Source organism: Coffea arabica, chromosome 9c (genome assembly GCF_036785885.1).
Source record: "Coffea arabica cultivar ET-39 chromosome 9c, Coffea Arabica ET-39 HiFi, whole genome shotgun sequence".
Classification (NCBI taxonomy): domain Eukaryota; kingdom Viridiplantae; phylum Streptophyta; class Magnoliopsida; order Gentianales; family Rubiaceae; genus Coffea; species Coffea arabica.
Window position 1 is genome coordinate 2,848,857 of NC_092326.1, and position 27,558 is coordinate 2,876,414.

General features: G+C 34.9%; 1 protein-coding gene, 1 long non-coding RNA gene and 1 pseudogene across 2 annotated transcripts in view; 1 reads left to right on the plus strand and 2 right to left on the minus strand.

Moving 5' to 3' along the window:
- Positions 1-216: 216 nt before the first annotated feature.
- On the minus strand, positions 217-17,649 carry LOC113709127 (uncharacterized). Its single transcript, XR_011820982.1, has 2 exons — positions 17,372-17,649; positions 217-929 (listed from the first exon to the last, which is right to left on the minus strand). It is a non-coding gene; the product is annotated as an uncharacterized lncRNA (long non-coding RNA).
- Positions 17,650-20,068: 2,419 nt separating this feature from the next.
- LOC113709126 (oxoglutarate-dependent flavonoid 7-O-demethylase 1-like) lies at positions 20,069-25,103 on the minus strand (annotated as a pseudogene).
- LOC140014268 (oxoglutarate-dependent flavonoid 7-O-demethylase 1-like) overlaps positions 24,104-27,558 on the plus strand; it is a 176,937-nt gene continuing 173,482 nt past the window's right edge. The window contains exon 1 of the mRNA XM_072064716.1: positions 24,104-24,137. Coding sequence (XP_071920817.1) covers positions 24,133-24,137 — 5 coding nt within the window. The 5' untranslated portion in view covers positions 24,104-24,132. The remainder of the gene's footprint in view (positions 24,138-27,558) is intronic.

Genomic DNA, 27,558 nt, shown 5'->3' on the forward strand with positions numbered 1-27,558 from the left:
ATTCAATTAATCAAATACCCATGAACAATTAATTCAGGAAACACACGAATAGCAATAAATTGGGAGAAATAATAAAGATTCGATTAGATCTCACAGATATTATGGACCGCGCCCTTGCGTCACCCTTTGGGTAGAGGAGGAAATTAACCGCTCCTCATCGTGTCAATCCCGCGTAATTTAGTTGAATACATTCAATTGATTTCCGAAGAATTGGAGAAACACAAGGGGAATCTCACGGAATTTAGAAGAGTCAAAAGCAAAAAGTGAAAAAGGGTTTCCGTTGTACGGAGCCCAAGTGCAATCCGCAGAAATATTCAATGTCTGGCCGCTAGCTGCAGGTGAAACAAAAGTAAAAAAAAAGAGATCAGGCGAAAGCCAGGACAAAGCGGCTGACAAAAAGTAGGAAAAGAAGAATTAAAGCTAAGGCTAAAAAATTGATGTTGAATCTTGCTTTCCTTTTCCTTATATAGCCGCCGCACATCAGCAGTGAAAAGTCAGAGACGTCTGGAGCAAATCATCTAAAAGAAACCATCTCTTTTGGAGTTTTGATCCTACGCTTCGGGTTCACGTGGACCACGGTCCGTCTTTCGGTTTCGTCCACCTTCCAAGGCGTGGCCACGCTCTGAAATGAAAAGTCTTCTGGAAGTTCACCCTGCGAGATCATTTTTCATGCCGACCACCTACAATTCACACAAATATCGAATATGAGTGAAATTCCAATTCTTAGAACCGTGAATAACCAAAATTAGGACAAAATAGCAGTGCAAAATACGCCAAATAACCGTTCTATCATTCACTTGATGAATAACTGGAAACAAACTCTTGCTTAGATTCTGAAGATGACGTTGAATCTTGTTGCTTACGCAACTTTGCCTCCTTGGTCAACCTTCTTGCAGTCTTCTCAATCTCTGGATCAAATTCTGATTCTCCTGTACGAGAAGATCGAGGCATAAAATAAATAAAAAACTAAATAAATAAATAAAAATAAAAATAAAAATAAAACTAAAGCCTGTGCAATAAGTCACTTAAAACACCAGTTCCCCGGCAGCGGCGCCAAAATTTGGTGGCTGTCAAACCACCAAAAATAAAATTTATATTAGACCTACTACCAAAACTGAATGAGTATAGTGGTGAATAGGGTCGTCTCCTCAGGGAACAGGTAGGCAAATCACACAGGAAAATGGGGGGGTTTTTTAGCAGTAGTACCAACTAATTAAAAAGGAATAAAAACTGAAATTTAAAGTTGATTAAGATAGCAGGAACCAAACTACACAAATAACAATTAATTAAAACAACCTAGTCAAGGAATTAATCTTGGCACCGAAGCACACAACTGATCACAGATACAAGGGACAATTCATATACTCACGAATAAATTGGTTATAGTGGTCAAGCGACGCGCCCAACCACCAATCTTTTCTTAATTTTATGGTAGTCAAGAGACGCTCATAAACTACCCTCTTGTGACTAGACAACCCCAGAAACGCTCACAGGATTTAATGTAGCCACAGCATTAGGAATTAGAAAGACCTAATTCTAGATGACAAACATACATGCGGGTTTATTTAGGCTAGATTAATTATCCCCACGATCCAAATTAAACCGCTTGCGAGGCGGTGAAATTGTCTCGTTTGCCACTAATCAAGATGTTTAAAGGCGACGCGCCAACATCCTAATCGGCTATCAATTATTTAGACAATCGAATAACAGGCCTAATTATCCAATAAATCTAAACAATAATAACTCAGGGAAAAATAGAGAATAATCAAATACCCATGAACATATAAATTAAAATTAAAACAATTAAAACGATCTCACAGTTATGGTGCCCCGATCCTTGATTTATTCCTCAACTAGATAAACGAACTAGCCTTGCCGCATAATCATGAAGCAATTTGGAGTTTTCATGGAGTTTTTGCTGAATGAAAAATGCAGTGAAAAGTTGTGCGGCCGCTAGGCCACAGGAATCACAAAGCAAAAGAAAAGAAAAAAAGAAAGTCCAAGACCCAGTGCGAAAACGAAAGGGTCTCCCGACGTCTGACGGCTAGGGAACAAAAATAAGAAAACTAGAGCTAATCTCCCAATTCACAAAACGTCAAATCCCCTTTTATTTTGGTCTTTTCCGCCTGTTGTAGCCGCCAGTAGTCTTCAAAGGGTTAGAAGGCCCACAATTTTTGTTTCAAGGTTCCAATCCAGTGCTTCGGGTTCACGTGGACCATGGTCCGTCTTTCGGTTTCGTCCACCTTCTAAGGTGTGGCCACGCTCTGAGACGAAAAGTCTTCTGGAAATTTACCTCGCGAGATCATCTTTCATGCCTACCACCTACAATTAATACAAATACTAATTATGAGCAGAAATCCAATACTTTGCATACTAAACTGCCAAAATTAAGACCAAATAACCACAAATAAAATGCACAATTATATCCCCATCAGGCGGTTTTAAATATTTCGGTTGCGGGCCAAGTCTGTCAAATACAGAAGTACGCTTCGACTTATTTCCCAACCTATAGAACACAGATCTCTTTCGGCTTGTGACCTCCATTTCTTCGTTCATGTAGTTATAGCTTGCCCTTTTGATTATTATACGCACTGGAGAAGGTGGTTGATAATCAAGACCCATCGATGAACTTTCAACATTATAGCCTTTTTCTTTCAACATTTTCTGCGTAGGTATTAATCCATGAGTCTTCTCGCCAGTCACCTCAAGAGGAAGTTTTTCCAATGCATGCTTCTCATTTGGATTATAACCGACCTTAGCAAGAAGTCTATATGCGTTTGAATCAAAACCTTCTTGAGTCCGATTAGTTGGTAGTGAGTAATGTTCTACTGCCGGTTCTTCTTTGGAACGAACAAATCCTTGCAAGATCACTTTCTCACCCTTAACAGGCTCTACTTTGATGAGCAGAACATTTAATGTATCATTCCTGATAAAAAAGGATTGACTTTCTTCTCTCTTTGATCTTGGAATATACCGCAAAATGGGTACCTTTAAATCTTGATTTTCTTCCTTTACTGATTATTTTCTTTTTGCTTCTTTCTGAAGGTAAAATTTGGCATCGGCAAAGTGAGATTCGGCCTCAGTGAAAGGTTTATCATCGGCAATAATCTTCTTAACTATGCTGTCTCGACAATATTTGAAACATTGATGCAGAGTAGACGATATAATTTCATTCTCGTGAATCCAGGATCTTCCCAAGAGCATGTTATAAGAGGTTTTAGCTTCAATGATATGAAATAACGCGCTTGAAGATAACTTGCCAATGAGCAATTCAAACCTTATGAAACCAATTGCTTTTTGCCCCCCTTGGTTAAATTCTTGGATCATGAGGTGACTCTGGGAGAGTTCATCGCTTGAGATTCCTAACTCTTTCATAGCACGCACGGACATGATATTGACAGCAGATCCCCCATCAATGTGTATCCGATTCATCTTCTGCTCTCGGACATACGCACTAACAAACAAAGGTCGATTGTAGGTTTTGAACTCAACAGTTAAATCGTCATCATAAAAAATGATAGTCGTTGCACAATCCACTGGTGGTTTATCATCGATTTTGAGTTTTTTCTCAAATTTCGTGCCAATTTGTGTGACCTGAGAATTTTCAACTTTGACGACATTACAAGAGGTGGAGTTATCAGAATCGTCACTTAAATACCCCTTGGGTATAAATTCTCTCAGTGTCACGGGTTGTCGAACCTCTTGAAAGAGTTGAAAATCTGAAGGATTTGGTTTTGTGGCCACTCCCTTTTGTTTCTTTGTTGCATTTCGTCATTTTATTGTCACTTCAGGCTTTGTCGAACGAATGCTTTTCGAAAAGATGTACTTCCTTATTTTTGGCTTGCAAGTCCTTTTTCGAGTGACTAAAGTCCATCATTCGTTGTCATCTTTAATAACATTTTCAATTGAGGATTCTTCAAGCTCCTTGGACGAAGCACTGTTTGTTGTGGATAAAACTTCTATCGGACAACACATAGACCCAAACATTATTGTTGTTTGGTTTGTCGATGCTTTATCTTCCTCGAGAAGGATTTTTCCTTGACGAGTCAATTTCATAATTTTGTCTTTAAAGACAAAGCATTTAGTGAGAAAGTGGCCAATCAAGTGATGATAACAACAATAATTTGGATCATTGACTTGACCAGCTTCCTCTGGGCTCTTCATGTGGGGAAGTTCAAGGAGTTTCTTCTTGAAAAGATCATCAAACATTCCTTGTAAATCGGATTCGAGGAAGGGGTATTTCTTTTCTTGCATTTCTTTTAGAGTAGGTCTTCTTACCGACCCATTTTGAGGGGAGTCTACTTTTTCGGTGACTTTTCGACTCACATTGGTAGCAATTTTCATGGGAGTTGTGTTTATTGCCATGGACTCCTTATTACTAAATCTTGAAGGAGGTTTGCCCCCTTTTTTATTTTCTTGCCTTTCATTGCTTTGATGAGGTGGCTGCACTCGCGGAGCTTGAATGAGAAGCCCATCAGTTGCATTGGCCGTGATGCTTAACTCCATATCATGAGCACGAGTAGCTAATTTTTCAAATGTATTTGGACATATACCCTGTAGAATGTAGCTCAAGCTCCAATGCATTCTTCGGATGCACATTTCTATGGCAGAGGGTTCAGACAGTCTATCCTTGCAGTTGAGACTCAGACTTCTCCACCTATTAATGTAGTTGACCACAGGCTCATCCTTCCATTGACGAGTGTTAGTCAACTCCAGCATACTAACGGTTCTTCTAGTACTGTAGAAGCGATTTAAAAACTCTTGTTCCAGCTGTTCCCAACTGTCGATGGACCCCGGAGTGAGATCAGTGTACCAATCAAACGCGTTGCCCTTCAAGGATCAGACGAACTGTTTAACTAGCAGGTCACCATAGGTTCCACCGTTATTGCAGGTTTCGACAAAATGGGCCACATGTTACTTTGGACTACCTTTCCCATCGAACTGTTGAAATTTAGGCGGTTGATATCCAGCAGGCATTACTAGGTTGTCAATTCTAGCAGTGTAAGGCTTGCAGTAGGTAAAACTTGACTTTGAACCACCCTCCTTTTTATCTTTGATCACGCCTTCAACAAGTTCCTTCAGTTGTTCCACGGGGATAGTTCTATCGGCGGTCACATATACTTCCTTCACGTTGTTCTTACGTTTAGATGAGGAAATTTCACGCTCTTGGTGCTCCTTAGGATTCGCATGGCTTCCTTCAGGAGCGTGATCTTTCTGGGTGAGCAGTTGAGCAATGAGAGCATCTTGGTCCTTGATGTGTTTCATAACGATTTCTATCATCTTGGACATGTTCGAAACTTGTTCTTTGAGACTCAAAGTATTTGTCATCATGGCAGGCACTGCAGCAGAAGAAGCAGCAGAATCTTCAATATAAAATCTTGAATGAATAGCTTCATGTGAAGAAGCTGATCCAGTGCTTGATGAATCATCGTCATGCTTAGAAAACTTGGATTCGGATCCAAATTCGAGCATGGCAAGAGCCTTCTCAATCGAGGCAGGAATGTCTTGGATCCCCATCGTGGAGGAATAGCTCATTGGTGATATCGAACCGAAGACGGGAGTTGGCGCCGATGGAGCTTCCATATTACTTTGGATGGAGGCTCTCGTCATACTCCTTGTCACAAGCCCAATAGCACGGGTATTGGTGGCAACATGTGCAGCTTCCTAAACAGGCTTAGCATCAGTAGCCTTGGAACGTGCAATCATGATTTTGTTGCTCTTTGGTGCCATTGGTGATATACATAGTTGAATATTCGAGGAGAAGAGATGGAAGGCAAAGATGGTCCCACCGGGTGTGCCAAAAATTTGTACGTGATAAAATTTCAAGTCTGCAAAACGACAAGAAAAATACACGACAAATATATGATATATAAATTTAAGAAAATATGTGAGTACAATTTCTAGGGTTTTCTCGAACTTGTGGAGAGTTTCCTTCGATTTTCCTCCTCAAACACAAATCCAAGGGCTTTGCAGCTTGTTCTTGGATCCACCACCGGTTCCTTCAAATCTTGATATGGAAGACTTGAAGGGTTTGGAAGATATTTGAAACTCAAGTCTTGATATATGGAAGACTTGAAGAGTTTGAAGACCCGGACCTCTCGTGGCTCGGAGTTTCAATGTTTGAGCATATGAGATACCTCTGGATTTCTCTGTGTCTTTAATTTGGTTGATAGACCTCTATTTATAGTTGTAACAAGAGGTAGAGGTTGAGAACCTGTATACTACTTTACTTGTCTTGCAAGACGTGCAGTCATATTAGGACTGTGCCAGTCATATTGGAAGAATTTCTTGAACTTCTAGTTCACATTATTTTTATGAGGATCGAGGAAATTTAAATTTTCAGGTGATTTCCTTTCGGTTGACTTTTTCCTCCCCCTAATGTCGGGAATCGTAACTCATCAGAATAAATAAATCATTCAATAGATCACCCATCAATGTTTTACAATATTTAATCATAAAAGGTGATTCATACCCAACATAAATTTTAAATTTCTTTTAGTGCCATATATAATATAAAGGGGATATGTATAAATATTTGTGGGCTCTCAAATATTTTCACTTTTGCCAAATCATATATCTATTGGGATCAGTAAACTTCTGATTTACTGCAGGTGATAATTATAAATTAAATGAGAATGAAGACAACTATATCGATAACCATTTCTCTCTCGAATGATTATTATGATATAATTAACCTTTATCTCATTTGATTTCTAAACATGATCTTTATCATTATTTCATTTAGTGTCTCAATTTGATATCCATTTCGACGGATATTCAAATTCAATAAATTTTTCGAGACATCGTAAAAAGTAGTGATTTATTTATGATAAACTTTTCTCCTACAGGGAAAAATATAGTAGTGGCTTTTTTGGATCTTTCAATCACTTAAATACTACAACTGATTATGTTTGTCTCTTTTATTGGAATATAGTATATATACTAGCACTTATTAATGAGACACATATCATTGTCACTATAATTCTTATGGGACAAACATCATCACCATAATCCTTTGATCCCAAATATTTAACATCAATTTCTTCTTTAGGAAGAAAAGTTAATTAAATCAATTATCATACACCTTCAGGGTGTTTAAAGAAATTGGCCATGTGAAGATGATATTATAATTTTGATTCGTCAAATGTACTTCGGGACATTTATCTTCAGAATTCTTACTTTCTTGTCTTTATCATTATTATCCCACTTTAAGTGGTAACTTTTTCTTTTGTCATGGTAAAATATATATTTACCAAAATCATAGTCATGACAGCTACCATAACTAATAAATTGAAATTTAGTCGCATTTACTTCTGAGAATGGACTAGAACTAGTATGTAATAAGTACAAAATATTTTTCAAAATTTCTCTCAATATTGCTACTACAAGAGCATATTTGAGAAATATGTAGAGAATATTATTTTCAACTAAGAAATAATTCTAAACATAGCAGAATTATGTTCTTGTAGCCATAGGTAAATTTATCATACTAGGCTTTTGAAATAATGACCATCTTCTGGTGGCCAAATCTTTTTGTTAAAGAACGACCATTTTCAGGTGATCGAATCTTTTTCTTTAAATGTTTCAAAGGACAAGTAGATCCTCAAATATAATTGATTTTCTATAATAGCATCTCTAAAATTCATTGCATCAGAATATAAGTATTTATAACAAATAATTCTAAAGATAAATAAGTAGAATTAAAAGGAGAAATATTATCTCAAAGATGTCAAACAGTATATATTTGTGTTTAATGATTGCTCAACAATAGGCAATTGTATTTTTTCGACCATTCAAATGTTAGCCATAAGAAATTGAAATAAATTTATGTGTAAAAAATTTACCTCAATAAGTAGACAGAAGTTGGCGAAAAAATACGGGCAGAATCTCTTGTTTCACTTTTACTCAAGGTAGAGGCTCCGTTTTCACCTTTTGCTCAAAAATAGAGACTCGTGCTGATAACGTTTTGTAAAACTAATAAAATGAAATACTATAATAGGAATTGAAAAGTAGGGAAATGGAGAATGATATTCTTATATTTCAACAAATACCAAAGTCCTCCCAAAGGGTGTCAATGTACCTCTATACATAGGTATTACAAGATTAAAGGTACATTAATCCTATTAAACACCCACTACTATAAGAATATGAAGAAACCTATTAAACGGTTTCTTTACTATATGAATAGATTTATGGATTGTAACTTCTATACATAATGTAGCCATAAATCAAGAATTAATCCTCTTGGGAATACAAAGGGACATCCATACTTTTAATTCTTTCATAACATCTACAAAATTGTTGATAACATGGCGAACGTTCGTACTAAAACTATTTAAACCATCAATTGCAATTGCTCTATCAATAGTAGAGAATCTTCATCCAATTTGAGACTTTTCCGAAACTACGTATATACAATTAATATGTCGTTTGGAATTTTGCACTTCAACTATAAATGGATTGGTTTTAGGATAGAATTTTAAATTTAACATTATTACCCACAGGTTGGCTTTATTCTGGGAGTTGTTTTTGCATCTTAAATGACTCGTATACATCAGAGGCATGAACAGATAGTACCTTATTGGTTGAGGCCTCGACAATAATTGAAAGTATTAGAATCGCAAGCCAACTATTCTAACCCCTTTGAAATGCTATATATGTAGAAAGATGGAAGTACTGGTAAAATTAGTAATTCCATTACTAGAAGTGGCAAAGAGCAAAAAATTAAGATAACGTTAAGGAAAAAGTGCAAATTACACTAAAAGTTGGGGGCTTTGATTATTTTACCTTTTGTTTTGTTAGGTGGCTGTATATCATTGAACCTAGGGCTACAAACGAATCAAACCGCTCGCGAGTGGCTCAAGTCAAGCTCGAGTAGAACTCGATCAATATCGAGCTCGAGCTGGCTCGAGTTGAAATCGAGCTCAAAATATTAAGCTCGTTAGCTCGCGAGCCGATTCGCGAGCTCGAGTATATATATAATATTTTTTATTTTAAGTATATATATATTTTTAATTTTAAGTATATATATATTTTTAAATTTTCTTATTTTAATAGTAAAATTATATATATCATTAATAATTTATTATTTATTAAGAAAAAAATTTATTTTATTTATTTTTTAAAAAATAAAATAATTATTTTTTTTGTTTTCGAGCTCGAGCTTGACTCGAATCGATTCGAGTCGAGCTCGAGCTTTAAATTGCCAGCTCATCGAGCTCGAGCTTGGTAAAATTTAGTCGAGACTCGGCTCGATTAGTCCAAAACTCGACTCGACTCGTTTACAGCCCTAATCGAACCTATAGGTGATGGTACATCCATAGTTTTCGATATTTATTTTCATTAATTCATAGTCATTACTTTAAGTTAATCTTATGCATGTCGATTTAGATAAAATTATGGCCAAGTCTTGTGGTTGATAGCGAAAAAGTTGTTGAAGGTTTTAAATATAAAATCAGTTCATTTATTGTCTTCGAAAAAAATCAAAATACTTCTAGGCACATAATCTTCAAGGGTTCTCTCGAGGATTAGCAAATACATGTTGACCTAGAAGGTCACCCCAAAATCTTCAAGGATTCAAGTGCTAATTTGTCAACATGAATCAAGATACGCTTCCGCAATTTTTCTGTTAATTTATTTTTTAATAATTGCCATATAGATTTTGGATTTAATAGGTGATAATTTTCACCAAAAGTTAAATATAAACAACTACTCTAACAAGTCATATCAGAGCCCATATGATTGATTATTAGGAAATAATTTGGATTCGATAATTTTTATCTTTAAAAATAATTCTGTATGATATTTGTGAAGAATTGGCCAACGAGATATTTGATAAAACCATGATTGTTGACTTTTTTATTCACAATTTATTGCTTTGTGCTTCGGCTTTCGGGTTTACGGCATCATGATTGTTTGCATATGTTATAATGGATTTTTCTATAATGGAGACAGTACGGATGTCTCCACCAAGAGAAAAGCTGGCCAGATGAAGGATCCATTGGCACCTGTCCAGCCGCGGAAATCAAGGCTACATGGAAACGGAAAGGAGAATTGCTGAGCCGGTGTTGTTGCAGGCGGCACATGTTCCAGCTGGACGTCCACGTCCAAGCAGATGGCGAGAAATCTGTGATGTTCCAGTTGGACGTCCGCATCATTGCAAACGTGGAAAGATGATTAATTTAAGAACGGAGACCAACGGAACACTAAATTGCAAATGGCTCCTAAAAAAGGCTTGCTAGTAAAAGGGGTAATTTCAGAAACATCCCTCACAATTTTTAACAAGTACACATACCTCTGTTGAGATTTAAAAAAGACAATTGAACTGCTAAATATTGTAATGAAATTCTCTTATTTGGTATACGTATATTTACAATGAGTTTCCAAATTATTTGTTAATTCTTTTTCCTCCTTATTTGTTGTTGTTATTTTTTCGTCAATTAAACTGTAGAACGGTTACTATTGTCTCTAGTTTCTATTGTAATTAAATGTCGAATTAGTAATTTTTGTAATAGTTAATTTTATATGTAAATCAATGTTTTTATTTATCTTGTTTCCATTTTTTTAATCGACAAAAAATGAAAAAGAAATGGGCCAAAACCACTATTAATTTATGATAATTCCATCACTTGAAAAATTAATAAAGTCTAAATGATTTTTTTAACATATTTTTTCTAGTTTATAAATCTAAATCCATAATAAAATATCATGAAAAAGTTTCCAATCATAATAATAAAATTATTATTATAATTGTTTATAAAATAGTAGATATGGACATAAAAAAATTTGGCACCTATTCTGTATAATTGTACTAAATAATCTTATAATTGTATTGAAAACAATTTAAACTCTTTTTTTTTGTTTTTGTTTTTTATACAAGAGACCCTGTCTGAAGTACTTACTTGTCTGCAAGCGGAGATCAAGGCTTTGGTGTTTGGGGTGCAACAATGCTGTCTTCGGGGTTTCTCGCGGATTCGGGTGGAGGTGGATTCTCTTGTGTTAGTAAACCTACTGATGAGACAATTCAGGTGTCCGTGGTCAGTTCGGTCGGATCTGGAATCGTTACGGGCAGTCCAGGGCTTGGAATGGACGGTGGGGCATTGTTATCGGGAAATGAATCAAGTGGCGGATGCCTTAGCCAAGGTTGGGGCCCATGCTGAGGGTGTTATCTTGTATACGACACAGTCTGAGTTGCCAAGGGTGGCAAGGGGGGCCTTACGTTTAGATAGGTCGCAGACTCCTACGATTCGTACTCGAGCTATTTCCCACTGAAGCTTGTATTTTTGGATTTTCTTGATTTTAATAAAATCGTAGTTTTATAAAAAAAAAAAAAAAAATCTATAGACACCAGAGTTTTCATTTTCAAAAAAAAAAAAAAAATATATATATATATATATATATATATATATATATATCTTTGCCATCCTTAAACTCAGAACAAGTGCTCCAGCAAGACTACAAAACTGCACTCTCCAATTGAAACAACTAAAGGCAAAGAGGTAGATATCATACTATATACATACCAATAGCAGATAAATATTATACGACCATAAAGATCAACGGAGTTTATTCTGAGCAACCGCCTGGCATAACTCCTCCTCATAAAATAATGCTCTATTAGAAGCCAAGGATTTGCATATAGGTTGGGATAATGCTGATGGTACCAAGCACCTTGAAGGAAATGCCGACTCCTGGAAGAGAACAGCTGCAATTTGCCGCATCTCAGTAAACTTGAGACGCGAGGGAGGCCTAGGACCATGCCTTGGTGCCTTTGGGGTGTGTGGGCTAGGTATCCAAATACCTTTTCCATCTCCCTTGCTCATAAAGGGCCAGTGATCGGTTGGCAAAGGAGTCATTGTTCTTAGCATCTCTTGTCGAGTTCGATCATACAAGGGCATTTATGGGTATTTATTTAAATTTGTCAAAATCAATATTATTTTAATATATTGTTACTAAAACTATTGAATTAATGGAGCTAAGCGTAATTTTTCAAATTTCACGAGAGTTCAATGAAATTGTCAGAAACCTCATGAGAGGTTTCCTATATCATCCCCAAATAAAAAGCATAGTATAGATGCAAGTAATTTGTCGCAGGTTTAGTATGTTCATAAATAACAACTTTTATTTTGCGGGTGCAAAAATTTTTTTTTTTGCTTAATGATTAATTATGAATTGATCCAAGGTGTAAATAAATCTGTAATAATCTTTTGTCAAAGTATTCATAGTTGTATGATGAAATAATTGCATTTGAAGTATTTATGTACCATCGTAGTCTTTAAAAATTTATGTATACAAAAATAGTGTGGTGCAATCATATCTACTAAATACTACAATTCATACAATAGATGAAATGTATTCTCTGGGGTGGTAATTAAATTTATGATGTATGCGATTATATTGACATCGGTAGTCATTTTAAGTAGAAATAAAAGGAAAGATAGCATAATGCATTTGTGCATTACTGGCGTATTACTATGTAACAAATATAAAAAATGAATTAATAAATATACACGCAAAGTACTCTGTATGATAATGCAAGTGTATTGAAAAAGGATAAATAAAATTAGAAGGCAAGGATAAAACGAATAACTCAAATGCATTAGGTGTGATAGAGGTTATTAGAAGAGACAAATTATAAATGAAATTAGTTGGAAGAGAGTTAGATGCAAAAATAAGTAAAAATCAAGTAGAACAAATTAGTTGTTATACAATCAAAATAGATAATTATCGAAATTGGTAGAGTATAAATGATCAATTCTTGAAATAATAAATATGGTATATGTGTGTGCATGCGTGCATACATGTGTATATGTGTATGTATTAGTAATCACGATGAAGTCGAACATTCCATATAGGCGCACTTTTGGCGGATATGAGAAGTGAGATTTATGGTCCATAAGAAGGATGTGATTAAAAGTTCTAGGATGGAAGCAAAGAAGAGTTAAGTATTGTTACGTTTTTTTAGGTGTGTAGATTATTGTTCATACCTTTAATATATTCATCTTTTTAAATATAGGATATATATGTCTTGTTTCATTAAAAAAGTAATTATACATTAAATGAATATTATTTAATTTGTAAAAAAAAAGAAGCGTAATTAAATTTATTCTAAATCATGAATGATTTTTAAAATGCAAAATGAAATAGTTTTCAAACTGAAATTGTAGTTAGAGCTCAAGGTTGAATTCGATTCCAGAATATTTTAACAAATTGACATCGAATTTGAAGTCGAACATATATACAAATTATTGAAGTGAATTCGAGCAACATTTATAGGTCGTTTAATATTCAATCAAGGTCAAATTATGTTCATATAATATGTGAACATATGTTGAACATCATGAAATATAATGGATTTGGCTCATGGAAAACATATTATACAAGTATAATAAAGGTAAGAAAATCTGTGAACCTAGTAAAATTAAATGGTAGAGAAAGTGAATGGAAAGTAGATGAATGATCGATTGCTAAGTAGAAAAAAGGAAAACATTTGTTTTGGGTAATTTGGCAGAGAGCAAAATGTACAAGATATTAGCAATGCTTTAAAACCTAGTTAAGACTATATGCTCGATGCAGTTACAACGTTGCATAAAAATGAGTTTATCGATTAAAAAAAATGGGAAAATTGCCGAGTTGTGTTGTTAACCTCTAAAATGGGAACAATTTTGAGAGAACTTAGTGATGCTATATGTTGCTTTAATGAAGTCCCAAAAAGATTAAAATCGGTCAACGAATGTAACATCAATAATATTTATCATAGGTGTCAATGCATCTCATTTGTGTGTACCTTTTTTGAATGCCTATCGTACAAAATAGTATTCACATAATTAAGATAATTTAAAATGTGAATGTTAAAAATGAAATAACTAATTGTATGGAAATGTGTAGTAGTTTGTACTTATATAATTTACTTTAGTCTAAAATAGCCAATAGTGAGGACATTAAAATGAGAATTCTTGCCAAAACAATCCAAGAATTTGTTGGGAATCTTACAAGATTGGTTCATTATTATGTCTCTGATAAATGGTCATAATTTCATCTGGGTTTGAATCGTACTGAGAGGTACAATAATTTAGAGTTAAAAAAATTGTTGAAAAAACAACAAGATATTCCTTTTGTCCTTTCTAGGCAATCGAAAAAATATATTGAAGGTGCTTATGTCTTTACAAAATACCATTTCAATTCATCTTATTTTATTAAATATGGGATGTGATATAATTCTGAAGGATGAATCGAATATATATGTAATATTTGTACTTTTAGTTTGCAAAACAGTACGCGGTGCTGATTCATTTGAATTATTTTCATTACCCGCTACCACTTCGACCGCCCACTAAGCATTTACGGGTCCCATGAACAACACCTAACTCACTATCAAACCGGTAAGAAACCGATACTGTTGGGCTGCAACCAAACAGCACGTGCTGGCCCTTCCCATCAATGCTGCTGCGGTGGCTCATTGCACACCACATCCTTCCAAACCGTTGCTTTACTCTTCCTGGAGATATCCGTACTGTCTCCACTATATAACCATCCATGTTTTCTTTTTTACCCAACGGCAACATCATATTAATCATAAAAACAATACAGAGTCAGAAATCAATCGACAATCAGGTTTGCCTGAGCTAACTCTGGCAGCCATGCTGGGAAGTCACACTTCTATTCAGCGGTATCTATCAAATCTGTAGCAACTTTTGCTAACTGGTGACTAACAGAGTTGTTTGGCCTTCTAGTGAAGGAGAAACAACATTTGTCAAAATTCGTTCACAGACTCCAAATATCTGCTAAAATGGTGGCTAATCTGACCTCCTTCTCCTACGCATTAATCTTGTCTACTACCAATTTACAATCAGATTCAAACTCTACCATCAACCATCCCTCTCTGCTGGCCCGAACCATCACCTCCCTGATTGCCAGCGCTTCTTCAACTTTCGCCTCAGCATTGCTTGCCGATGGACATGCCCAGGATCTTATCACCATTCCATGACTATCTCTTGCCACGATGCCCCATCCGGCTTTACCATGCGTCCCGTTCAAAGCTGCATCCGTATTGACCTTAATCCAGTTACCTTGTGGTTTCTCCCAACTCTTGCTTACCCCCTTCAGTCCTGCGCTGTGACCCTCTTTTACTATCCCTGCTTCCTGAGCCAAGTGGTACTCATTCCATTCCAGCACTGCCTTATCTACTACCACCCTTGGATCCATACAATTATTGTTGAATTACTTGTCATTCCTGGCCTTCCAAATCTGCCACAGAAGGTTCACTGTTAGAGTTATGTGGTCTCTCCCATTTTCCCTACTCGAGGCCCCTCTAAGTTCTTCCCACCAATGCCAAAAGCTCTTATCAAACACCTCCAACCCTTCCCAGCTCAAGGGAGCAACCTTCCAGATTGCTCTAGCACTACTACACCTAAACAACATGTGCTCCAATGTTTCCACACTCTCTCCACAGCACTTGCACATTGGGTCCCCTTTCACACTTTTCTCCCTAATCACTGCATTAGTTGGTACAATTCCCTGCAAACACTTCCAAACAAAGTGTTTTAGCTTGTCCTTCATGTTTAGTCCCCACAGGAAGTTCCAGTTCTGGGACTTCGTTCTCCTTATGCTAGTTGACTCTTGGAAACCTCTAGCATAGCTGTTTTCCCTTTTCATTACCTTTACTTGATGGTAGCCAGACTTTACAGTATAGCCACCTGAATTTGACTTTGCCCAATACACCTTATCTGGTTGCTTGCCCAGGCTTAATGGAATCTGTGTGATGCTTGCTCTGTCTGGTTCCTCAAACTCCTGCAAGAGCAGCTCTTTATCCCATTGTCCCTCCTTAATCAGCTCACTAACCCACTGAATTTTACTCTCTGGGTTCCTCTTGGATCTTATCCTCCCCTGCTCGGTATTAGGCAGCCATCAGTCCTCCCAAACATTAATATGTTCACCATCTCCTACCCTTATGCACATCCCCTCCTCCAACATCCCTCTGGCACTCAGAAGACTTCTCCAACACCAAGACTCAGTGCCCTTTTGCCTTGCCTCCCACACAGACTTCCCTGGAAAATACCTAGCCCTCATTATGCTACTCATTAGAAGATCTGGCCTCATTTGGATCCTCCATAGCTGCTTCCCCAACAAAGCCAGATTGAAATCCAGCAAATCCCTGAAGCCAAGTCCCCCCTCTGATTTAGGCTCAGTCATTTTACTCCACCTGATCCAATGAATCTTCCTGTCCTCCTCCCTCTGTCCCCACCAAAACCTGGCCATTTCTGAGCAAATGTGTCTGCATAAATCCTTTGGCAATCTACAGCATGACATCACATAAGTGGGGAGAGCTAGAATAACAGATTTTAACAAAACCTCCTTGCCAGCTTGACTCGGTAACTTTTCCTTCCATCCCTTCAGCCTGTTGACTGTCCTCTGTCTGACAAAGTCAAACACTTGCCTTTTCGATCTCCCCACAACTAATGGCAATCCTAAGTATTTGCTCTGTTGCACATGTTGCATACCTTCCAGTGACTGCAGTACTTCTTCCTTCTGCCTCTCATTTACATTTCTACTAAAAAAGACCAAAGACTTCTCCTTGTTTATGAGCTGTCCTGAAGCTTTCCCATAGACCTCCAGAATTCTCATAAGCTGCCTAGCATCAGCAACCTTGGCTCGACAGAATATAAGTGAATCGTCTGCAAAGAGTAAATGAGACAAACTAGGAGCACCCTTAGCTACTTTCATACCAACTATCGTACCCCTTCTAGTTGCCTTACTAAGCAAAGCCGAAAAACCTTCAGCACAAATTAGAAAAAGATAAGGCAATAAGGGATCTCCCTACCTTAGCCCCCTGGATGGCTTAATAAACCCCCTCTTTTCCCCATTAATGTTTATAGAATAAGAGACACTAGAGAGACACTCAAGAATCCACTGGATCCATATAGGACAAAAGCCCATTTTTTGCATAACCTTTGCCAAAAAAATCCGTTCTACCCTATCGTAAGCTTAGACATATCCAACTTAATAGCCATATACCCATTTTTCCCAGTTCTTTTGTTTTTCAGGAAGTGAATGCTTTCATGTGCGATAAGCATGTTATCTAAAATCTGCCTGCCAGGGACGAAAACGGATTGGGAGGGACTAATACAGCGATCAAGAACAGATTTGAGCCTATTAGACAGCACTTTTGAGATGATCTTATAAAGAACATTACACAAACTAATAGGCCTATACTCAGTTATCTTAGTTGGACAGTCCGTTTTAGGAATGAGACTAATCAGAGTTTCATTGGTGGACTTAAGAATATGACCAGAATGGAAAAAGCCACGAATTGCACAAATAACATCATCTTTAACCACATGCCAAAATTTCTGAAAAAAGACAGGGGACATACCGTCTGGCCTGGAGACTTGTTAGGATGCATGGATTTGACTGCATGGCAGATTTCCTGTTCTGAGACTTGTCTGGTTAGCATTCTGTTCATCTCAACAGTTATAGACAGTGGGATCCCTTCCAAAATTTCCTCAAACTCTGTACGATTATCAGAAGTGAATAGCTACTGAAAATAATCCACCACTTCCTCATGGCAGTAGGCATCCATGTTATAATCCAGTTTTCATGGCAGTAGGCAATTCATGAATTGCACGATTCATTGTTTGGTTAACAATGAATTCAGTGGTCCCACTTTGATTCAGTACTAGGTGTGGATAATATAAGAAGTTCTATACGGAACTAGTTCTAGGCTTGACAATGATGGCTCACCTAAAGAGCTGCTATTATAATTAATTTCATCCATATTCCTCCTAAATGCAATGTTTCAAAGGTAACCCATGGAACCATGTAGTACAAATTAAACCTTCTCAAATCTCTTGGGCCTGCAAATTACGTTGATTTGGTACACCCATTGATAATTACCTCCTCCTTGGTCACATTAAAAAAAAAAGTTTTATTGCTTCAAAATTTTAAACTTGACTTATGATTAAGGGTCTATCAGCTACTGTCCTCGAAAATGGTTCATCACCTACACTTCATGATGTTATCCAAATTTTAGATTATCCTTAAATTTTTTATTAAAATTATACTGGCCTTGCTATGTTACCTATGTAGAAGGAAGCATAACAATTACTTTGATCGAAAAACAGTATATACAAATACCATTAAATTTTATAGTAATATTTTATAAAAAATTTTTGGAGGTAGAAGTTAACATTTACTTCAAATCTTATGTGAGGGAAAACTAAAATTTCAAGATTTTAAAGAGTTAGTGACTAGGAATGACAATGAGATGGATTTGGAATTAGAGAACCTTCTCCCGTCTCCCCTCCTGTGCTTTAAAAGCTTCCCCTTGCCCTAAGCTATCCCCCCTGCCCCCACCCCACTACCCAACCAGGGTGCCCCAATGGGTGGTTCAAAATAAACTTCTATTTTTCCTAATTTTTCATATATAGTATCAACAAATAACTATATAAATCAATCTTTTGAACTTTTAACTTATATTCAACATGAAATGAAGTTTAAAATATACTTTAGTCTTTTAAAAATATTTCTCCGTATTTATTAGCATAACTAAAGTAATATCTGCTACTATTATTATCTTATTGCAAACATGCACTACACAAAAAAAATTCATTAAACTAAAAATAACAAAATCATCATTTTACCACACAAATCATGATATCATGAGTTTCAAATTATAATGTATATGTCTGTATGTGTATGTGTCTGTGTCTATATATATATATATAGGTGGGAATAGTACCGATACAAATCCCCTCCACCCCTACTATATATAATATGTACATAGATATTGACAAATATAGTTATGTATTAATTAATTTATTTAATTTATAGGTGGGGATAGTACTGAGACAAATTCCCGCAACCCCTAGTCCCACTCCGCATTTCTCTCCACCACATTTCTATCCCTACGGGGCAGGCATCCTTACCGATCGTGACCCCTCTCCATCTCTTAATTCCCGTGCCATTAGAAGGGCCAATTTAGAATGAAAGTGAATAAAGTTGGCGTCTATGCTGCCCTATGGTTAGGTGACCTATAGCATTGAATGGTTTCATTTCTAGCTTTGAATAATGAAACCATGAAAATGAAGTCTCAAGGACGAATTGTGGTGCCTCAGTCAATCACCTCGATGATAGATCACGCAACGGAGTGATACTTGGTATATGATTGTCTAATTAACAAATCTTTGCAACAACATGGATGATTGAGATATAGTCAAGTAACAAGGTTTAAAACTTTAAGAATTGTTTCATTCAGGAGGCACGATAGGAGATGAATCTACTTTCCAATTATTTGTACAAAATTTTATAATTTAAAAAATAAATAATAATAACTGAAATTTATAGCGAGTCCACCCTTTCTATTTTATATGCTTATTCTGTGCTAAACTTATAAGGACATAATAGAAAAACCCAAAATTTGAATTTAATACCATATCAACACATAGTTTTCCTTTTGATTTTTCTATGTTGCCACGTAAGATTGATATTTATTTGATAAATGTTAGAGTTAATGAAACTAATTTGACAAGCTGTTGATAGAAGTGGACATGGCATTGACTCTATAATTCTTCTATTGATTAAGGTTTCTTATCCCATGCACTTGGAAGTTGACGTTTTACCTTTTAAGGGGAAAAAAAGGGAATTGTGAGAGGTCCGCTTAGAATTGGGGCCATCAGCCTAACACTTTTGCCTTTTAAAACATTCCCAGTCGGTTTCATCTGGCTAAATTTCCACAATGTTGATGGGGTAAGATTCGAAGGAGTGAAGCTATGTCAGTGAATAGAATATGAAATAAACGAAAATCAAACTTATGAAATAGCAATATATTCAAAGATTTATAGTTGTGTAAAATAGCAAAGATTTTTTTTTTTTTGGTTTTTTTTGGTTCCCCTTATCAAGATCTGGCATAAAAAAGACTTCTAATACGTCGTTGATAGCATATACAATTACTCATCATTCTCTTTCATATTTAAAAAATAGATTAATTTTCAATACATTAATAATGTATACAGTATTCGACTTGTATGCATACTATTTGTTTCAAATTTTAAATTTTAAATTTAAATTAATATTAGTTGTCATGCATTCGAATCTAATAGCATATATAGTGTCAGTATATACAGGATTAATTCTTAAACAATTATACAATTTGTGGTGAATGAAAGTTGGGGGAGGCGATGAAGAGGGGACACCATGTCAACAGTGTATATAAGTTTCAAAGAGAAAAATCATAAATGTACTAAGAGCCTAAAAGTCTTCGATTTGGGTCCTCATTGCGTCAATGAATGATTTCCCATCTAGTTCACGGGAAAAAAAAAGGCTTTTGAATAGTCAATCATACTAATTCTTTTGAAAATTGCTGAATTTTCAGGGGTGATAAGACTTGGCGTTGGACCCATACCACCATCCAATTTTGGGGCGAGAAACGTCGCAATGGAAAGCCTTTCGTTGTGCAAATTCACAGTTGCCCGATGCTCAACACTCTTGTAAATCCCATTTGTCACAATCTGCATCTCAGTTTAAAAAATCACATTATTCCCAACTGTGTACTGTGTAGCATACATTCTCATAAAAGTTCAATTAGGCTCAATAATAGGATATAGTTGACAGGGCAATCTTGTGAGTCCACCTATAACTACTGTTATGCCCCAAAAACATTGGAGATAGAATTCAGAAGCCATACCCTGATAGATCCAGGACATGATTTGTAAGTAACTTGTGTAATTAGCATTGAAATCAAGACAAAAAGTAAATTCCTTTCTGAAAATCATAACAAACTTGTTGGGAAAAAGAGCAAGCACTTTTTTCAAAACGATGAAAGGAAAGTAGTTTGAATTTTATCACTCGTACATCACAGGTAAGCAATAATTTGGAGGGTGGAGTGTAAGAGCATGTACAATACTAATTTTGAAGTTATTATGCCCAAGTTTTACATTCTTGGGAAATATTACTCGAATAATGAAGTAATTAATCAATTAAATTGGTTACTAATATGAATAAAACTGCTTTTTCAATATAAAGACCTTTTCATTCATATATTTTATGTTTTTTTTTTTACTTTATAAAGATACGTGTTTTATTAAAGTACTCAATATTCTACCAATAAACAACATTTGTTAACTCTGACAAAGCAGCCAAAGTTAGAAGTTCAGGCACAAATTTGTCAAAAGTTAAATTTTGGCATGAAAGCTACACTTTGACCTGGCCTCATTTTCTAGGCAGTGCAAGTTGATAATTAGTCTTACACATCAACCTAGTGTAGGCATACTAATCATAATCGGAAAGATTATCTCTTGAATACTATTGAAATATGGGAAGGACATTCTAATTTCCATATATGTTCATAATTGTAGAAACCAATTTGAAAATATCTCATAAGGGAGGCCAAAAAATAGATAGATGTTGTAATTATATAAACAGAAAAGCAATTTGAAGAGATTGCTCATATTCACATTGCATCTTGGGAGAAAGGATTTTGAGCATGATTACCTCTAAAATGTCTCCAACATTGACTGTGAATGCATTAGGAAGTTGTACAACAGGAACCCAAGCTCCAGCCTTTTTGATTTGGAGGCCTTCCACTTCATTGACTTGCAGTAATATGGTAAGCCCAGTAGCATCAGAGTGGGGGCAAGGGCCGATCACTAGCTCAGGTTGGGGACACGGTGGATAATTGTTCATCCTCATTGATTGCAGCCCTTCTTGAAAAAGCATTGTCATATCTTCAAGCTTCATTCCTAATGCTTTTGTCATTTGCTCAAGGACCTTGATGGCAAGGATTTTCAATTCCCTTGAGTACTGGTCTAGAGTTTCTCTACAATGATAAAAAAAATGTAAATAAAAAGTAAAGAATATCCAATATATAATAACAATACACAATGCTTTAGATGTTAACTAATTTTTGATGCATGCAAGGATGGATGTTTTATCATCATCTCACGGTGACATGGCTTATTAATTTTCCTCATAAAGACAATTAAGAAGGTAAGATTTAAGAAAGGGATAATTTCATAAACCTTCCCTAAGATTTTTAACAATTTTATTGAGCTCCCTTAAGGTTTCAAAAATTACACCTACCTCCCCTAATTTGACACTTTTGGTAACCAAACCTTAGACTTGGTCAAAATTTTTAATGAATCTTATGACGTTTGAATTACTTTCCAGAACAATCATAATATATTTAACACAAATATACAAAAAGAGTGTGAAAGTTTTAACACCATATTTATTATTTGATAAGCAAAGATGACAATAGTTCTATCACTATGATAAACTACTTTTAATGGTGATTTACCAGGGTATGTATTTTTTAATTTGAAAAAGAAAATACCATCATAATTCTTTTAGAGTTAGTAGAATTTTGGATCGATGGAACTATCATAGCTTGGTAGCAATTTTGGGTTAAAAAATAAGAAGAAAAGGCCTATCATGTGGAGACTTTAAGACAGATAATGATCAAAATATTCAATCCTTAGGACACTTTGTGGCTGATAAGCTGTCTTTTTTTTTTTCTTTCTTTGAAGGAGTGGCTGATAAGCTGTCTTACACATGGAATTTTATTGAAGGGGTAACATTCGATGTTTCATGTTGTACGTCGGCCCCTAAGACAGTACGACTTCCAAATAAATGCATCTACATAATAAAAAATATATATATTATGTACACTCGGATATTCTCCACTACAATTTTTCATATAACAGCATTTGGCTTTATTATTGCCTCCTCGGTTTCAATTATATGTAAAAGCTTTTTTCTGTTAACCAATTATATGTTTAGTTCTGGCGGGCTACCTACCAGCATTATCAAATTTTTTTTTTCTGAATAAAGCATTTTAGTCATCAATGGAATACTTTTTATAAACAAATTGTGACCTAGAATAAAGAATAATTGAGTGGTTATCATCTTTTTTACCCCTCAACAACTGAATGAGACATATATTATTATTTTTTTCGACAAAACAAAATTCACAAACAGTGATTAAGATGCTGCATAACCATTATCTACATCTTTCTTTATTTACTGTTCTTTAAGATTTAAGACAAAGTACTTAATTACCTCATCAAGTCCTTTATTACTTTGCTTATTAGAAGGGAATTATATAGTTCAAGTCCTTTATTTCAGTGATGAAGATTTATTGCGTACTTCCGTCTACCAATTAATCCCTGATTTCCATAAAATAAAATCAATGCAGTATTTGTAATCTATCGATTTCCCCTCTCCTAATTTTCCCAAATCTCTAATTACGACCCTTAATTCATGAACTTCCATGCAATGTTGGTATTACAAAGATAATCGACATTGCCACTGTAGAAATAAAGGAGCAGAGGAGATAAGGAATAAATTAGCAAGCGGTAGTATATAAAGAACCAAATTAACCACCACTGCTATAATAAAGGACCAAAATGTTCATATTTCCATCAATTAAAATACATGAAAGAATCAAACCGCCACAATTAAATAATGTCTCTTATTGTAAATCCAGTTTATAAATCATAAAAATCATCATTATATCTCTTTACAATTTCGATTCTAGACTTTCAGTTTCTTTATATATATCAAGATGTTGACAATTTATGTAAAAGAAAATAGAAAGATTACAGGTACGGTGATTTGCAAAGTTACAGACTGCTACTAACCACTTATTTTCTTAACATATTACTAGTCTATGGTCATCTTATCCCTAGCTTTTAAGTATTTTCACCCACAAAATTTTAAAATTTTAGACAAGTGTAGAGAATTTTAGACGCTTATGACTTTCAAAAGTTATACCGTGTGTGATGTTACTATAGTCCTGTTTGACAACATTCATCATTTAAACTTAATTTATTTAGATCTTAATATATTCAGATACATTTGATAACCAAAAATTGAATATATGAATTAATTAAATGTCATTAAAATTTTTAAGCAAAACTTGCTATAAAAAATAAGTGATAAACTTTTCACTTATCACCGAATGTGATATACATTCAATTGTATTTGATTTAATACTTAATAATTCAATAACTTAATGGATTCAGATTTCAGATTTCAGTTTTCAAACTTTAATTTTATCAAATGCATCCTAAATACAATGATATGAATGTGTGTGCAAATTTTCTTGTACCTGAATGGAAGAGGAAGGTTGGGAAGTAAATGAGGTTTTCTCAAGTGAGTTGGCAGAGTGACCATGAAAAACATGTCAGCCCAGTCAAGTTTTTGTTCCTCAGATACAACAAAGACCTGTCCATATCCTTCTACATCGCCCGGTTCCTGGGCAAATCTCTTCTTCTCTTCAATCGTCAAATTGAAAAACTTTTGCATCTCTAGTTTCAGTTTGTCCACTAATGAAGAGCTCACTCCATGATTAATCAGCTGGTGACAAATTGTACAGTCACTAATTATTTGGTGCTGACTATTATAACACTTCTCCATTTTAACAGCAGGCATGTATATCAATTTAAATTAGATGATTGTCCTTGTATAACAATTCAAAGAAGATCCTAGGAAAAGCAGGAAAGAAAAGGAGATCACTCCTATTACATTCTAGTCAAATGAGTTCATATATTAGGGTAGGCATGCTTGCTTTTGACATAAAATTTCTGGATAATTACAAGAAAAGAAACATTTCAATATGAAAAAAAAAACTTGTGGCAAGATATATCATTTACCTACAGTCCTGAAAAGTCATAGTTATTAACATAATAAATATTTCAGAATTATTTTATTCCCTTGAAAGTAAGTTAAAGTTGTGGTAAAAACCAAATTGAAATGACTAGTAGATTTTGAGGAAATACTATTACAATCAGACTCCATTATTAGGTCAACAACAGTACCTAATATCTGCATATACAAATACGAAATGACAAACCTGGAAGAAGCCCCATTCTTTGCAGGCAAAATGCAACTTTTCAAGCTCTGGATTCACTGATTCATCAGAAAGCAACCTTTGCATGTCAATTACTGGGATTTCCTCTGTGGAGACCCCCATGAAGTTTGGTTGGATCAGGTCGTATGTATCGGGGTGGAACTGATGCAAATTTCTCCTTAGCCAACTCCTGAACATAGGGTACTTTTAGAGAGCTTCCCAAATTTATCATACCAGATTCCATGTTTGTGGTTTGTGTAAATCTCTACCTATATATATATATATATATATATATATATATATATACACGTAGCCCCAAGTTGCAATTGATATCAATTCGTGATCAAGGCACACTTTATATGTGTCATATGTGTAAAAGTTATTTTACTAAAATTTGGTTTTACATTTTGAAATTTTTAGAGATAATGTAAAAGATGACACAAAATTTTAGTACCACAGATTCAAATCACAGTTTATATACTTAGATATTCGAAAGATGTTTCCTTAGTGACATGTTATAGTTCTTGGACAAACATACTTACTTAGTTTTGGAAATTTTCCTTAATATTATGTTCATAACGTTTAATTGTTTATTCTAATTTTTGGTAAATTAGCCAACCTCAAACCTGATCATATGCTACTTTGGGAAGATTAATTAAAAAAATGAAATTTAGATTTCACAATTATTGGCACTCTTTCCTATTTTTGATATGTCACATTTCGAATATTCTGCTTTTAGAAACTAAACTTAACTAATAAAACAATATTTTTAGATTTAACCCAAACAAAAAGCATTAATGATATTTTGATCAATGAAATAAATTAAAATCTGAGAAAAACAAATGGGGAGCTGAAGGCTCACTGAGAGGTTTAGGTTGAAAAATGTACGTCTCCACATAAATAAATATATATATATATATATATATATATATATATATATATATATATATAAAGTAAATTTTCTGATTTGTTTTATGACAAGGTCAGTATTTTTGTCATGACTAACTCCTTTCATGAATTATGCAAAACACAATCCACATACACACACACACACATACATACATACATACATACATATGTACATACATATATATATATATATGTATGTATAGAAAAGATTAATTCATATATAAATACACACAAATTTTTTGATTTGTTTTATGACAAGACTAGTGTTTTTGTTATAGCTAACTCCTTTCATGACTCATGCGCAACACAATCCACCATGGCTGACGATTTGATTTTGTTTATCGAGTTTTCTCTCAACTGAAAAAGAGCTTATCGTTCGCTTTCAATATCAGTGACACTTGAATAATAAGCTTGTTTAGTACAACTAAATGGAATTTCTTTGGTATTGGTCATCTGAAAAAGTAATCTCAGAGAAAGCACCAGCTACGGTTATAAATGTTTCTACAAAATTGTTGATAAAATGTCGGCGACTTAAAGTCTTCAAGGAACGTCTCTTGAGTGATGTATTCAAATTGGATTAGTCCATCTCCAAAAATTGATGACTTACAAAATAGGATCCACATACTTTGCTACGCAGATGAGCTTGCGATTGTTCATTATTAAAGTAGACAACATCAGCCTAAAGAGAGCACATCAGTGCCCAGCCAGTCACAAAATATCAGTGCCAATTGTACTACAAAATGTAACTACTAACACAAATATTTAACCATTAAGACATTGAAAATACAAATAATAATAACGTACCTAATAATACAGCAAGTTTTATCACTTATTAAAAATTGTGTCTCAAAATCAATCTCATCTAGCGAACGTTCGTACTAAAACTATTTAAACCATCAATTGCAATTGCTCTATCAATAGTAGAGAATCTTCATCCAATTTGAGACTTTTCCCAAACTACGTATATACAATTAATATGTCGTTTGGAATTTTGCACTTCAACTATAAATGGATTGGTTTTAGGATAGAATTTTAAATTTAACATTACTACCCATGGAGTTGTTTTGCTTCTTAAATGACTCGTATACATCAGAGGTGTTAGGTTCATGATTAAAAATATTACGTCCCACATTTGGTCCGAGAGACGGAGAAAGAGTGGTTAATATGTAAAAAATGACCCAAGATCTAATGGCTTAAGCTTTTGGGTCAAAGTTGGGTCCCTAACTTTCATATTGGACCCTTTGGTAGACTCTCTTGAGATGTTTCCCTCTATCAAGAATTAGTTTCATACCAAAGCAAAAGGTTTGTAAGTCTAACCATTATTGTAAATAAGCTAGACAGATTACCTGTTGTTCAATAGTTTAGTATCCATACTTCGTATAAGACATAATGCACTTGTTTGTAACTTTCAAAAGATTTTCATGTAGGAATTTTTTGTTTTGAGGAAAAAGGGATAATTGTAAACTAATTTCCGAATGACAATAGCGAACGGATAGTTACTTAACTGGCATCAATAGTTTAAGTCACGGGATCGATCCTCTGCAATCACAAGTACAAATTCTACACACAAAGGCTACAATCTTTAGAAACATAACAATTCTTTTGCGTTTGCTAAAAGTTGTCCCTTCCCAATCTCATGCCTCATACAAAGCAATAGTATATACCAATCTCTCTCTTTGCGTACTCAATACTCATGCGAACATGTGTATGTGCATGTGTACGTGCCAGCAGGCATAAAAGGGTAAAAGAGAGAGGCTAGTGTGTTTATAAATAAATGTGTGTATGTGTGAATGCGCATGCGAGCA